Source organism: Spea bombifrons, chromosome 2 (assembly GCF_027358695.1).
Source record: "Spea bombifrons isolate aSpeBom1 chromosome 2, aSpeBom1.2.pri, whole genome shotgun sequence".
Lineage (NCBI taxonomy): Eukaryota > Metazoa > Chordata > Amphibia > Anura > Pelobatidae > Spea > Spea bombifrons.
Window position 1 is genome coordinate 43,996,301 of NC_071088.1, and position 17,015 is coordinate 44,013,315.

Here is a 17,015-nt window from a genome sequence, read left to right on the forward strand (position 1 = left end):
AGAAATAATATATATATAAAATATATATTTTTGTGAGCAAGTCCTAAAATTAGCACATTAGCTTAAATCAATTCTCGCATGGAAAGAGTTTAAATACTGGCATATTAAATGCCCATGGGGTGTCTACTTTTAAAAAATGTATGATTTGATGGGGTAAATTGAACTGGCAGGGTTCAACAATGTCGCAATTAACACGGGGGGAAGGATGGCCACACATCTAATTTCCAATTAGAAAAATGCACATGTCCCAAATGTGGCCTTTTAGTTCCCCCCAAAAATGACAAACCCATGCATGTGGGGTATCACTGTACTCAGGAGATGTTGCTGAACACATATCGGGGAGCTGTAAATGTGTGGGGGAGAAATACACACACAAAAATACTACTGCAAACTTTGAAAAAATGCTGGTGGTAAAATGTGTGCATGCAAAGAGTTAAAATACCAGCATTTAAAATACCCTGGGGTGTCTAGTTTTCAAAGATATATGGTTTTATTGGGCACACTGAAATGGCCCGGCTTAAAGATGTACCAAATAGGGCATGGGCATGGGCAGTGGATCCCCAAAGTTCAACATTGAAAAATGCGCATACCCCAAATGTGGCCCTGCCCCTCCCCCCAAACAGCCAGGCAAAATCATTCATGTGAGGTATCACTGTACTCAGGAGATGTTGCTGAACACATATTATGGGTGTTTTATGACAGTGACATATACCAGAACCTGTTTAGTCATATCTGAAGTAAAATGTGTGCGAAAAAACAAATGCAAAAAAAATGACTACCACAAAGTTTGACAAAGACTGGTGGTAGATATGGTGCATGGAAAGAGTTAAAATACTAGCATTTGAAATACCCTGGGGTGTCTAGTTTTCAAAAAAATATGATTTGATGGGGTAGATTGCACTGGCCGGCTTCCAAGAGACCCGAAATGGCACATGGGGGGAAGAATTACCAGATTTGGAAAAAATGGCTTTGAAATAGCTACCTGTACTTATTGCCCCATAACGTGTAGAAAAAAGCAAAAAAACATAAAAACATTGGGTATTTCTAAACTCAGGACAAATAGCAGAATCTATTTAGCAGGTTTTTTCATTACCTTTTATAGATGAGTAAAAGATTTTTCAACTAAAAGTTAGAAAAAGTTATTGTTTTCTAAATTTTTCACCATATTTTATACTTTTTTTAATTGTAAATAATATGATACAATCAAAACAATGTCATCTAAAGAAAGCACTTCTTGTCCTGAAAAAAACAATATATAACTTGTGTGGGTTCAGTAAACGGGAAAGAAAATTACAGCTAAACACGAGCAGCGCAGAAATGTTAAAACGGCCATTGTCACGAAGGGTACAAAAAGTAAAATCAGCCTTTGTCAAGAAGGGGTTAAGTCCCGGGCTGGCGCCCCTGTTGCCATGGCGCCCTGTGCAGCCGCACAGGTCGCACACCCCTAAGGCCGGCCCTGGTTGGTGCTGTCTGATATTTGGGGTGGGCTTCTGTAATAGCTCACTGTCCTTTTCAGGAAAGTACATGCGCTGAATATGCTAAGCTATGGCTAGCCACAGCACCAACGCAGGGGCATTCCCCTTCTCTCTACAATGCTGGTTCTGTCTGCCCAAAGGGTTAACCGCTGGTGTACCCAGTTGGGGTACAGGGCGTCCCGTCACACCCAGTATTATATATTACACATATTGTCACCAATATTTATTGTCACCAATATTAATTTATCAATGAAGAATAATAGAGGATATAATAGAAAGGTTATAAAAAAAAATGTACTTGTCCACAAATTACAGGTTTGGCTTGTAGCTCAGAACAAGGGAACAAATGTCTGCTGCAGTTCCTATAATACACTACAGTAGTCACTACAGCTTCTCCAATCCACCCCCCAAAAGTCATTTCCTGCTCTAAAATAAGCTATTAATTAACTTGCAGGATGGTAGGTGAGCAATGATCATCAATCACAGCCTCTGCTAATCTAAATGTCACTGTCTCACACTCCCATCAGTCTGTAACTGCTGCTACTGACAAGTTAAAATGGCATCAGCACACTTATATATCTAATGCTTGCACCTTCCCCTTTAGAATGCTGATTGTCCAGAGTGAAAAAAGTAAGGAAAAACTCCCACAGGTTGTTGGACCCACCAATCACAGCCAAAACAATCAATGACATCATCCCGAATTTTTTTTGACTACTTCTGTCTATCAGTGATTGATATGTATTGATGTATTGTTGACTTCATCAAGGAGCGCCAAAACAGCTTGCAATGGCGCTAGCTTGTAATGGCGGCTACATATGAAAACAAATCTAAAGAACCCAAACAAATTTTCGGCATTTTTGCAATTGTTTTCGTTAGTTTTGTTAGAGATCACCCTCGTTTTAATTGATTTGTACAAACACACAAAACATGCATTAGCTGGTAACACTGTGTGAAGCGTCTGAAGAATTTATGGTAAAACCCAGAAATTCCATCAGCTTGCTGGGAGTGACCACTGACTTTTTCCAGTTTATTAGGATGCGTAGGCTTCTGAGAAGGTCCAGTGTCCATTTGGTGGGTGATATGTTTATCTTCTTGCTTTGGGACATTATTAGGATGTCATCTAAGTATGTTATTGATCTGATACCTCTGCTTCTTAGAAGTGGAATTATCGGTTTCATTAATTTTATGAAACACCACAGGGCTGACCTAAGCCCAAAAGGAAGACAAGTAAACAACTGGTATTTCTATCTTTCCTATATACATGATTGTTGATGCTGAAATATGGGAACTTTGAGGTCAATTTTCTCTTTTACTAAGAAAAGATTGCTTATAAATCCTGAAGTAGCGTGAGGAGCCAGAATTATGTTCTCTTATACTAATAATTCTGTCACTTCTATTTCTATGAGATTTATGTCCGTTGAATAAAAATAATAGGGGTCTGACAAACCTCCTGACTCAAAGTGGGTATTGGGCATTGTGACGGAAACCCATACTCGGACTGAGTAGCTCAACTGTAGAGACCTTCTTTCCCCCTGAAATCATAATTGCTCAAGGGATCAACACTTATATTCTCCAAGCACTAGTCAAGACTTACACATTGAGCGTTTCCTGGCTTGTAGAGCCTATAATGTCAATTCATGAATTGGCATTTGGTTTGCAATATAATGTGTTTTGTTTGTTTGTTGTTATAGTCATTATGGTGGGCTTTGATCAGGAAACCTTTGGCTTGTAACACCAGGCCTATGCCATAAAATGTACTTAGAAGATAAGGATCACCAGAGCCAAATGTTGGGGGTTGTAAAGTATGTTGGGACATGTCCTCTGAATAACCTCTAAGTCAGAGCATAACCGCATACAATGAAATATCGAGAACATGTATATGTATTGTGAGACGGTCCAGTATGAATGTATATTTAGATTGCCCAGGTTGGGTTGCCTTTTGTTGGGTACCAAACATGCTCAGTTGGTGTATTTCTGCCCTGAGAGATGAGAATGGCTACTTTCCAAAATAGATAAACCAGTGTGTTTGGTGTCTAAAGATTCATAAATATATGAGGAATATGATCATATCAAGATTATCATGGTGTATTGTAAATGGCTAGTTTTGGGAAGACTACTGTATTCTCAGGTAGAAGTCTGCACTGGGCTCTTGACAGGTATGATGGAGTGGACCATAAACTGTCAAGGCCAAACCCCTCTGACCCACCTAGGAGGGCTGGTCATTTTAGGAACCGGGCCAATAGCCCGTGTTCATGACAGAGCCCCATAGCCGGCTAGTCCATGAGTGTCTGGTTCTGGCAGAACAGACGGGGTTTCTCGGTCACCCTGTGTCCCCCAGTGAGCACAGGGTTACTTAGACATAGGAAGGGACTGGGCAGTCACATATATACACATACACTGCCATTACACCCATTTCAGACCTCTGCTTTAGTGCTCCCTATTGATGCAGACCGCTGGGGTATGACGTCATTGTGATTAGGGAGCACGGAAGCCGAGGTCTGAAGTGACAGACCTTGCGCTCCCCAAACAGCCCTGCTCATCAGGCACCTCCTACCTACACCAGCGTTCATCGTGCCTGTGTGCGCACTGCCCAGTGTGCTCAAGCGTTTAGATTGCAACCTTAATGTTAGGTTGGTTAGGGAGATCTGTGATCTCCCCAACCAGTCCTGCAGCTGCTGATTGGGCGGCTAACCAAAGTTTAAGTTTAAAGGGCTAACTGATCATCAGAAAACCCTTTTGCAATTATATTAGCACAGCTAGGAATTTCCTTGTTTTCCATGAAAACAGCTAAGTGATCTCATATGTTCTGGTGATTCTTAAAGGTTATGGTAACGTGGCCCCAATAAAAAGTATCTGCAGGGGACCTGGATCCTTCTCTCCAGCAGCTGGTGGGCGTCTTCAACCTCCTCTGATGCTGGGGCATCTATGACGTCATATGACCTTCCTGTACTCATTCATATGAAGTGCCGGCAGCAGCAGTGGAAGTTGTCTGTGCAAATTGTGCAGAACCTCCACCGGCTGCCCCCACTACACACTAAGTTATCTGAAGCACAGGGAGAAGTCTATGGAAGCACTGGTAAGTCAGGGGAGGGTAAGAGTGGCTTTCTAGATGCAAAGTGGCATATAGGGTGTTAAAAAGAATATCAGGGAGGCAGAGTGGCTGCCAGGAACCACAGGGATTTGAACCTGCAACGTTATGGAATCTAGGTGAATCACCTATCCACTAGTCCACCAGATGGATCTTGGATCTTGGATCTTGGATCATCGTCTCCTTCTGCCTCTCCTTGGTCCATGCTGTTCCCTAATGCTCTTGAAACACCTGCCCCTCCTTTGGTCAATTAAGGTTCAATATAAACCAGGCATCAGCCTAGCCTCATTGCTAGAGCATTGTGTTCCTAGCCCTGTATACTGACCTAACAGTGTCCTACATCTGATCTTGGCTACTTCAATGATCCCGATACCCAGACCCAGACATACCTACCTATCCGTTTGCTTCCTAGCCGTGTGCCCTGCCAGTGTAAGGGTCCTGGGGTTTGGCACCTACCGGGACGCCTGCCCGTCCGGTCCGGCAGGTCCCGCGTTGTCTCCTCCTCCATTCGCGGCACGCTGTCTACTAGACGCAGGGCATTTATGGGGGGGCGGAGTGGCATATCAGGGTGCACAGTGGCATATAGGGAGGTATAAGGCATAAATGGGGCGAGTGGCATATCAATATTAGGCATATCAGGGGGTCATAAGACATATCTGGGGGTAAAAGGTATATCGGGGGGCTCAGTTGCATATCACTGGCATATAAGGAGTATAAGGCATATCGGGGGCACAGTGGCATATCAGGGGGCACAGTGGAATCTGGCATATAAGAGGTATAAGGCATATCTGGGGGCAGAGTGGCAAGCTGGGGGTCAGATGAGCATAACTGGGGGCAGTTTGGTAAATACAAGAAAATATAAACAAGGCTTTTTTCTCATAGTTTTTATTAAATATGAAAAATAGTTAACACATGAATTAATATTTACTAATAACTTTGTATTAAAACCTAGTTTGAGAAACACTGTGTTTGGGTTCTTGTAGCTTTTATTATTATGTCAGTAAAATAAGAAGGTGAATAGAGAGGCCATTGCAATAAAGAGATGAAAGTGTAAATTGTACGTTTTTTATTACATTATTTTAAATTTAAAAAAAATGCATTTTTTTATCCGATTAATCGAAAAAATAATCGGCCAACTAATCGATTATTAAAATAATTGTTAGTTGCAGCCCTACTTTAATATATATCCTTTGTTGACTTTCAGAGAGATAGATGATTTTATCTTTTAGATTTTTTATATATGCTTATAGATGCTTTTATACTTATTTGAAGTAGAGGGAGCCTATAATGGTTACAGGCAATTGTGTGAGTATCGTGCGCAGGAAATAGGAATGATAAATTTTATTTCTTAGCTTCGTTATGATATAAATATCATGCACAGGTGGTAGTAATGGTGAGTTTATATTCTTTTACTTCGTTCACAAGTGTATTAGCCCGGAAAGCAGTATGCGGAATACTGTGATATTTAGCTATGATGTGTTATATTTTATTGCTGAACTTCCTCTCTCCTTATGTCATGCAATATATGTGCAACTTTAGTTCAGCAGGAAACTTGAGTATCCTTGGATCACTAGAGGTGTTCATATATTCAGTTCAGTACCCGGTCCAGAGTTGGAAAGCATATTGCTCAGGCAATTTTCTATGCTTATTCACGAATATAAAGTTCAAGAAGAGTCTGTTGAATTATTGAACTTCTAATAATCCTCCAGAGGCGTAGTTGATAATACTTAAAAATTTCTGAATGATATAGATTTCAATCCAAATTTCATCAGTATTCATAGATTGGTTCCTGCATTATGTAATCGGCTCTATTAAAGGTTAAGCACTTCTACAAACCCGTGATGCAGAGGTCAAACAAAGGTATGAAGTTGTTCTGAGGAAAGTAGTGTAGATATTAATAGTATCCCAGATGTACTCACAAATCCTTGAACCTGCTTTTCATCAGTATTTTGTCATAAGTCACAGGTTATTTTCTGTTATGCAATCAACTCTATTAAATAATAATAGCTCCACGTGTCCCTGGTGCAGGAATCAACTTAAGCAAAATATATTTATAATGTCCCATATGTCCCATATGTACATACGAATCCTTGGAGCTGCTTACTTGTCTTCATATTTAGCTGCAATTCGTTTTGTTTTATTTTTATCTTCTTTTTTTCTTTTGTTAGTCTTTCTTCCTTCTCCACGTGGCAATCATATATAGTATAAAATCATATAGAGACCTCGTTGTTGGAGCGCTGCCATTTTCACCGCTTTTCTTGTCTCTATCGCCACTTTTTCGCTTCTTTGCTATAGATCCAGCTGGCCTGTCCCGGTCGCTGCTGGATCACCTAAAGGAGGGTGCCAGGCCCCGCAGCGAGTCACGGCCCCACCACTTCGGCTCCACAGATGGCAGAGACGTGATCCGCACCATGATACAACAGTTACAAGATGAACAAAAGATCAAGAAATCTTCCAACTCGGCAATGGAAAGCAGGATAAATATTCTGGAATTTAAAATGACTGAGATGGAAGACCGTTCAAGAAGGAAAAATCTCAGATAAAGGGGTATCCCAGAGCAAGTATTAAACGATCAATTAGAAGAGTTTGTGAAAAAAATGTTCGTATGCTTAATTCCTCAAAAGATTTTAGGGGAATATCCTTTCGAGAGGTGCCACAGGATTAGGAAACCAGATGGAATAAAGGAATATTTTCCTTGGAATATTATAGTCCGCTTTTCAAGCTATTATGTTAAACAATGTATTTATAAAGAAGCATGGCGAACTCAAGAAATAGAAGATCCTTATAAGGATATAGTAGATATACAAACATGTGACTTGAAAAATTACAATCAAGTTTTCAATTTTATTGGCTTAATACCAATATGGAATATTTAGGCGTTCAAATAACCGCTAAAATTCAAGATGTAATAGAGTCTAATTATAAGAACTTAATTGAGAAAATTGGGGTAGATTCCTGTGGCCTGGAGGAAATACGAAATGTCCTGGTTGGGAAGGATAGAGGTGGTTAAAGTATATATTACCCCTAAAATATTATACTTGTTCAGAACAATTCCACTTAGAGTCAATGCGAAATGGATCCAGCAGCTTCAGAGAATCTGCATGAATTTCATTTGGTCTAATAAAAAGCCAAGAACTTCTAAACATACTCTAACAAAATCATTAAGAAGAGGGGGCCTAGCTTGCCCAGATTATAAAGTGCTCCATAACGCCTGTATGATCAATCATTTTCTTGAGTGGAATAGGAAAGACAGAGAAGAGCCAGAATGGTTAAGAATAGAAGATCCCAGTAAAGAACATAGAAATCTATTTAATATGTTCTGGGTAAATAATTACAGAGGATTAAAATCAAAAATATACGAAACAGCTAACAAGAACTATCAACCTGCTATGTAATCGTAGGGAAGATCAAAAACCTTCCTTCCTAGCTAAATGGGAAACAGAACTGAATACAGACATTGATCCTTAAGACTGGACACGGGGAATACATCAAATTAGGAAAAGTATACACTGTGTGACCATAGTAGAATTACATTATAAAATCTCTTACCGTTGGTATATGGTCCCAATGAAAATGCATAAAATTGATAAACTCAACACACCAACATGTTGGTGGGAGTGTGAGAAATTAACAAACCTGAAGTTTAAACTTAAAAGTTTGATAAACTCCTTACTCCCTTCCACTAATCTGCTATCCCCACAGACTTTTCTTCTCTTTTTAGATCTCTCCAAAATAAATAATGAGCAACGTAATCTGTTTATGCATATTTGTTCAGCTGCCATATTATGCATTGCAAGGAATTGGAAAAAAGCAGAAGAAATAGATTGGCAGGAAGTAATAAATCAAATATATTTTCAACATGATATGGAAAAGGGTTTTTATTATAGAGAAGGTAAGGGATATCTTTTCAATAAAATCTGGACAACATGGGACCGGAAATTTAATTGAAAATGGACCTCATGAAGTTTACATAAAATTAAAAAGGTAGTTTCCCCTAACGACTTAGAGTAGAACCCCTCCGAGAGTTTGAAGTGTATGGAATGAATGCAATTAATGCATATATTAATCTACTTCTTAATCTGTCTCTTAAAGTACTCTTTCCTATGTTTCTTATTCCTACCCTTTTTTTTTCTTTTCCTTTTTTTCCCTTCTCTGTTCGTCTTAACAGTAACTTATACGCATGGACATTGCTATGGGATAAATTATATATTATACAAGGATGTGCCCTGTGAACATAATGTACTATTTGGAAGGCATTTATTAATCTGTTCCTCAAATTTTCTCTTAATCTTTTCTTATATCTTTTTACTTCTACTCTTTTTCCTCTTAGATTTCCTTCTCTGTTTTCTCAAATAGTAACTTATTTGCATGGACACCGATATGGGATAAATCATATATTCTATAAAATATAGGGATGTGTCTTGTGAACATAATTTATTATACTCATTCTATTGTATATATATTTTGTAATTGAAAATTAAAAAAAAAAAAGTATGATTTGATGGGGTAAATTGAATTGGCCGGCTTCAAAGATGTCCCAAATATGGGCACAGACTGACACACCTCACAAAGGTGGCCTTTTACCTCCCAAATAACCCAACAAACCCATGCGTGTGGGGTATCACTGCGCTCAGGAGATGTTACTGAACACGTATTGGGGTGTTGTTTGACACATATACCAGGAGCAGTAAATTTATACCTGTACAACGTGTGTGGAAAAAAATACTAAAAATGTACTACCATAAAGTTTGACAAAGGCTGGTAAAATTAGTGCATGGAAGGGGTTAAAATACCAGCATTTCAAATACCTTGAGGTGTGTAGTTTTCAAAAATATTTGGTTTGATAGGGTAAATGCACACCTCTCAAAAAAGGCCCTTTAAGTCCCCGAACAACCTAACAAACCCATTCATATGGGGTATCACTGCGCTCAGGACATATTGGGGTGTTGTTTGGCAGTGACATATACCAGGTAGGGTAAATTTATACCTGGACTACAACGTGTTAAAAAAATACAAAACTTTTTTATAACCATAAAATTTGACAAAGGCTGATGGTAGAACTGGTGCATGGAAATGGTTAAAATACCAGCATTTGAAATACCTTGGGGTGTCTAGTGTTTAAAAATATATGGTTTGATAGGGTAAATTGCGTTGGCCGGCTTCAAAGATACCCGAAATAGCACATGGGGCAGAATGACCAGCTTTGGGGAAAAATTGTTTTTTTTTTGGTACGCTACCTGTACTTATTGCCCCATAACGTGCAGAAAAAAGCAAAAAAACTATAAAAACATTGGGTATTTCTAAACGCAGGACAAATAGTAGAATCTTTTTAGCAGTTTTTTCATTAGTTTTTGCAGATGAGTAAAAGTTTTTTTTTTTAAAAAAAAGGTCATTTAAACAAAATATTACCATATTTTATCATTTTGTATAGTAAATTAGATGATATGATAAAAATAAAGAAAGCCCTGTTTGCCCTGAAAAAAAACAATATATAATAAGTGTGGGAGCACGAAATGAGAGAAAATCACAGCTAAACAGCAACACTGAAAAATTTTAAAAGAGCCATTGTCCCAAAATATACTACGAGGGGTTAAACGGATGCAGAAAGCAATCTACGTTCGCTTTCTGCACCCAAACGGTGTTGCTGTAATGCCTCGACGTTGAGGCATTCGTCAACACAGCGATCGGCATCAGGGGCCGTGTCTGGCCACTCCCCGGGGCGTCAATGTCTGCCATACACTGCGGCGGACCCCCGTTTTAAAAGTGTTTAGGAGGCGATCAACTATAACCTCGTAAACTTCAATGGTGTTGCTGAAATGCCTCGATCACAAGCAGGCCCGGACTGGCCATCGGGCACACCGGGCATTTGCCCGGTGGGCCGGGCCACGGCAGGGCCGCATTGACTTAGGGGCTGATGGAGCTGCAGCTCCAGGCCCCTACCCTACCCTACCTACGGCCGCATTAACGCAGGGCATAAGGGGCACCTGCCCCTTAAGCCCGCCGCAAGTGCGACCGGGTCCGCCACTCTAAGGGGCCGGGAAGTCCCCACCAAGGCCGGCCTTACGGGTCTGCGGCCGCACAGGGTTTAAATTAAAACATCGGGTTTTTTTTTTTAACTTTATTTAACATCCTCCATGTTAAATAAAGTTTTTTTTAACTTTATTTAACATGGAGGATGTTAAATAAAGTTGAAAAAAAACCCCGATGTTTTAATTTAAATCCTGTGCGGCCGCAGACCACTAAGGCCGGCCCTGGTGGGGGCTTCCCGGCCTCTTAGAGCAGGGCGCCACACTCCAGGGGGCGCGACGGGGGGCGGTCCGCACCGGGTGCCGCTCATCAGGGGGTGCCAACTTGCGGCACCCGGCACCCCTCCAGAGACGGACAGTAATGTCCGCCGCTGGAGGAGCAAGCTCGCAAGGGAGCGGTATCGGAGGTCTTTAACAGACCTCCGGTTCCCTTGAGTGATTTTAAGCCGGGTTCCGCCCGGCTTAAAATCACTCAAGGGAGCCGGAGGTCTGTTAAAGACCTCCGATACCGCTCCCTTGTGATCCGCGCGGCAACAGCTGCTGTGCGCTGGGGTTTGTTGTCAGACCCCGGCGCACAACACTGAAGCCGCGCCCACCGCTTTCCGTGCCCTCTGAACCGGAAGAAGACAGAGAAGACAGAAGAACTGAAGAAGAGGAGCGAAGAGGAGGAAAAGGAGCTGTAAGGAGAAAAGAGGAAAGGTAGGAAAACATTCAATGAGAGTGTATGTGTGGATTGGTGTATATGTGTGGATTGGTATATATGTGTGGATTGGTATATATGTGTGGATTGGTATATATGTGTGGATTGGTATATATGTGTGGATTGGTGTATATGTGTGGATTGGTGTATATGTGGATTGGTATATATGTGTGGATTGGTGTATATGTGTGGATTGGTGTATATGTGTGGATTGGTGTATATGTGTGGATTGGTATGTGTGTGGATTGGTATACGTGTGGATTGGTATACGTGTGGATTGGTGTATGTGTGGATTGGTGTATGTGTGGATTGGTATATGTGTGGATTAGTATATGTGTGGATTAGTATATGTGTGGATTGGTGTATATGTGTGGATTGGTATGTGTGTGGATTGGTATATATGTGTGGATTAGTGTATGTGTGTGGATTGGTATATGTGTGTGGATTGGTATATGTGTGGATTGGTATATGTGTGGATTGGTATGTGTGTGGATTGGTATGTGTGTGGATTGGTGTATGTGTGGATTGGTGTATGTGTGGATTGGTATATGTGTGGATTAGTATATGTGTGGATTAGTATATGTGTGGATTAGTATATGTGTGGATTAGTATATGTGTGGATTGGTGTATATGTGTGGATTAGTATATGTGTGGATTGGTGTATATGTGTGGATTGGTGTATATGTGTGGATTAGTATATGTGTGGATTGGTGTATATGTGTGGATTGGTATGTGTGTGGATTGGTATATATGTGTGGATTAGTGTATGTGTGTGGATTAGTGTATGTGTGTGGATTGGTATATGTGTGTGGATTGGTATATGTGTGGATTGGTATATGTGTGTGGATTGGTATACGTGTGGATTGGTATACGTGTGGATTGGTATATGTGTGGATTGGTAAGTGTGTGAGAGTGATGGGTGTTATGCTGTACCATTTCCAATGTCTTTTTCATGATCTAATTATGCTCTAAAAGTACATCAAAACTCCCATCACTCAATACTGTTCCATACAGAGGCAGAGGCCTTGCACCCCCACCACAGGACTCCTGAAAGGTAAGTGAACTTCAAAGAGGGAGGGGGTAGTTGTGGCGGGCTTAAGGGGCTCTGCGTTAATGCGGCCATATAGGACCAGTCAGTCCAGTCCTGACTGGGCCTATTTTAAGGTGGGTCGCAGTTGCTGCCTGCTCCGGCAACAAGGTAAGTAGGGTGAGGGAGGAGGGTGCAGTGAAAAGGGGCAGAGGGGGGTTATATAGTGAGAAAGGGGGAGAGGGGATAGATAGAGGCGGTGCATATTGAGAAGTGGGAAGGGGGTTACATAGTGAAAAGGGGGAACATAGTGAGAAGGGGCAGATAAGATGAAGAGAGGGGGTAGTGTGAATGCGTATGAGAATGAATGAATAAATGTGTTAATGATTTGTGTGAATGATTAAATGCAAAGATGGTACGGGTGGGCTTTAACAATAAATAAATAAATATGGGCTGCTCAGGCTTAAATGCCCGGGCCTATTTTTTGTCCCAGTCCGGGCCTGATCACAAGGCATTCAGCAACACCAAACGCTCACCCCAGGACGCGGCGTGGAACACCCCACAAGAACTGCAGTTTTGGAGATGCTCTGACCCAGTTGTCTTGCCATCACAATTTAGCCTGTGTCAGCCACTCAGATACTTAAGCTTGCCCATTTTTCCTGCTTCTAACATATCAACTTTGAGGACAAAATGTTCACGTGTTGCCTAATTTCCCAGTGTCACGACCACCCACACCAACAGCGCTTACCACGGACGTTCCTCTGCCCAGCCTCCCGCTACCGAGAGAGGAGCCCTTAGCAGCGGACGACCAGGATCCCAACAGCAAGGAGGCCGAGTGCGGGCAGGTAGAGATAGGTACTGAGTGATGGCAAGGCGAAGGTGAAGCTCCAGACGAATGACACGGGCAGCAGGAACTGAAGGGGTAAACCCAGAAGGATGGTCAGGATAGCCGGGTCAGTACACAAGTCGGGTAGTCGAACGAGCCAGAAGGTCAAGACACAAAGCTGGTTGTCACGCAGGCCAAAACTGGTACACAGAAATCCGGGCAAAGGTACAAAATCAGAATCCAGAGAATGGTCAGGGAAGCAAGGTAAGTCCTCCCTCTTGGGCATCCCTGCTAGTACGGGTAGCGGATGGCTCACTCGTAGCGGGATCCCGAGATTTAACCCCTCGACTCCTGCGCCAGCGACAGAGTCTCTGCCCGCCGGCAACGGAGTCAAGGAACAGAGTCGCGGGTGCCCGACGTCTGCTAGTGACAGACTGTAGCGGGTGACCACCATCCATGAGCGGCTGACCGCTCACTGATACTGGAACCCGGGACTGTGACACCCACCAACTGACAGGTGCCATGATAACAAGATTGTCATGCAGATTGTTGGGCGAACGCAGGGGTTTGGCTTTGGAAGGGTTAACCTAGCCAGATGTGTTTTTCAGCCAACAGCTGTCCTCTTAAGCCACACAGACTGACAGACACCTTGAACATACCAGAGCCCTGCTATAAATTCATTCAGGTTCAGCCACAGTGACCATTAGTGGTAACTCCTCTATGATATTGACTTCAGGGTGAGGGTCTTCTATGCTGGGTTTGGGTCATCTTGAGGACACAATGGGATCTGTCAATCTTAACAGATGTATGTTAAGATGTAGTTTGATATGCGCGTGATACTAAGGGCTATGTCTGGGACATCTCTCTGTGACACTGTTGGGGCGGAACATCACACCAGGAGATGAAACTGAATGTTTTTTTGGAAAATCAGAGAATCTCTCCTGGAACTTTCTATGGATTTGTAACATCACTGAAAACCCTCAAACTCAACAATGACATTGAGGTTCCTGCAGAGAGCCTCTAAGGGTTTTGTATAATTAGGTGTTTCTGTGTTTCTCCTTGTTTATTTTTAACAATTTTACATAAGCACTGTGACATTCGTCCAATTAAACTACGTATTAATCCAGTTTCCGTCTCTGTGCTCTAACCGAACTCTAGATCCAGAGAAAGCCTGAATAATTCACTCTACTGAATTATCTTAAATTGGGTTTTATACATTTTTGTATTTGTTCAATGTGGTATTGGGTGTTACAGAAGCATCCATAAGCTGTAGTCATCTTAAAACATAACTTGATCGTGGTATGTTGCTGGTATCGTTAACCCTTGCACATCCACACCCTATGTGTACGGTTATACGATAGCTAACCATAACAAAGATTATCAGCGTTATTCACATCACCTGTCAGTGGTCATAATGTGATATAATTTGGAAATTAATATATTTAATATGGAAGACAATCTATTACCCCCTTCTAGTTATGTGTGTTAATTCTAATCATCTGAACTATCGTTGAAAAGAAGTAGCTTCTGGTAATGCATTTTTCAATATTTCATCCAGCTGCACTGAAAACACAGAGGATGATGGATATTATCATTACATTCCCGTGGTTACTAGTTAAAGAGACTTGGTCTCTGTACCTCCAAGGACCAGGAAATTATGCAGACCTTCGTGTACAGCATGACATGGCACAGCCCTGAAGAAATCAATGTTTTTCCTGTATCAAGGTGCTGCTTCTGTATTGGGCAGATTTCATCCTTTCTTTTTTCAAATTTACAAATGTTTGGATTATAGGTATCAGTGGAGTGTCACAGATAATATGGGTTCCCCTGAAAACTTGAGCATTGTCATCTAAGACAAAATCATTCATTCTACAATTTTATACATGACAATAGAAGGGGAAGTAACTTCAGTAGAACATGGTGAGACAAGAGGTACACCTAGATGTGTTGTCAAATTACTTTAACCCCTTCAGTCCCCTATGGATGTACCGGTACGTCCATGGAAACGGAGGAAAAAAAAGGTTAGTGATTTAACAAAAAATCACTAAAATACAAAAAATAATAATTAAAAAAAAAATTAAGTGAGCTAAGTGATGTCATTGTGACATCACTGGCATTAAACATGTTCAAGAGGTCCCTAAGAGGACCTCTAACCATTTAAAAAAAAAATACTACAAAAAATACAAAAAGTTTAATAAAAAAATAGATAAAAAAGATAATAATAAAACAACCTTACATCCCATTGCCCTAAAACAACATCTACCCAGTATAACCCTCCTGTCCCCGTTCACAACCCCCAGACCCGTTAAGCCATAAGCATAAAAATTCCACGAATAATGTACACCTTATAGTATGTTCCCTGGGAATGTATGGAAAATCTACATAAATTAGGTATTTCTGAAATCAGGACACTTGCATTGATAAATTTGGAGGGGATTTTCCATCACTTTACCTAATTTTGTGAGGATTCTGAGGGAAAAGTTATAAAAAAATTATGTTTTGCTTTCTAATTTTCACAAGTTTTTACTAAATTTCTCATTCTAAATTTTCAGCTAATGATTTAACTATGGTATCAAAAAAACGACAGCGCAAAAATGGCAAAATTGCTCCGGGACTTGAGGTACCAAAAACCCCTGGAACTGAAGGGGTTAATCATGAGCATTATCCAGGCTGTGCCAAGCCAATAACTAAATGATACTATAGGAGTTCGAATGGCTTTCCCTACTTTTTGTATTTGTCTTGTCTTTATTTGTGCTATATATGTTAATATATTTGTTAGCTACTGTTGGTTAATAGCGCAGACATTTTTGGTAGCCATAATATGTTTATTTTTAGAGATAATTATTTCTTACATTAACAGCAACATTTTAAATGTTAAATACATTATTGGATATTAAGTAAATCGGAATGTTGAAATAAAAAAGATTGGAATTTGGTTTGTCTAAATATTCATGAAAATCAGTTTAAGGTGCTATGCTAAATAATTGATAAAACATAGCACACTGTATCATCTCTAAGCAGAACATATATTACATCTGCCTCCAATGTCGCAAACTTTTCTTCTTGCCAACCTCAATCTGGAGGTCCTCAATCTGTAGATAAAGGTACTTAATCTGCAGGTACTTGATCCACTCATCTGGTGCAGAACTACATTTTCTCATTTCTTCTTGCATTGCCCAGATTTCATCACATATAGACTCTGGAGATTAAAAAAAATACATGTTCTTGCATCATTTATTAAAGGTGTTGTTCCGTTTACATTATTAATCATAAAAGAGACCTAGACACATAATTTCTAGTACCTCAAATAATCTTTGATATAGTTCACCCTTATAAGGCTTCTTCAGGAGGAAAAACAATTATTTGAGGACATTTTTTGGCATTTTGCACTTTAGGTCTTTTGTATTTATATTTATGTTTACATTTGTATATTTATTTATTTTTACTATGGGCTGCCTTGTGCCCCTAGTGCAATAAATACCTTTTGAGTATCTTAGGCTAGGTTTCCACTTGGGTTTTTGTCCGGCGTTTTTTTCTTGATGAAAAACGCCAGGAAAACTGCCAAGAAAACTGCCACTGCATTTACCTGCGTTTTGGCGTTTTTTCTGGAGTTTTTTCTGGCGTTTTAGCCTTTCTGTGGAAATTGCTTTTTTTGACCTTAGGCAGTTTTTCCAGCCTTTACAAGTTAGAAGTTTCACCCAGCTAAAAGGGATTAGGATAAATGGCAAGTATCTGCCCTCTCCTGATGTCATTTACTTGGTAGACCCTTTTGTCTCTTTTCTGTGGTTTGTAAGGCATGCTTTATTTCGAATGTCTGCTCCTCTGGGAAGATTGGCCCCAAATGATGTGGCAAATTGTTTGCTGTTGCTTTTG

At 40.6% G+C, this 17,015-nt stretch overlaps 1 protein-coding gene across 1 annotated transcript in view; it reads right to left on the reverse strand.

Annotated features, from left to right (window-relative positions):
* Window positions 1-15,946: 15,946 nt before the first annotated feature.
* LOC128475183 (complement receptor type 1-like) overlaps window positions 15,947-17,015 on the reverse strand; it is a 45,589-nt gene continuing 44,520 nt past the window's right edge. The window contains exon 19 of the mRNA XM_053457654.1: window positions 15,947-16,341. Coding sequence (XP_053313629.1) covers window positions 16,172-16,341 — 170 coding nt within the window. The 3' untranslated portion in view covers window positions 15,947-16,171. The remainder of the gene's footprint in view (window positions 16,342-17,015) is intronic.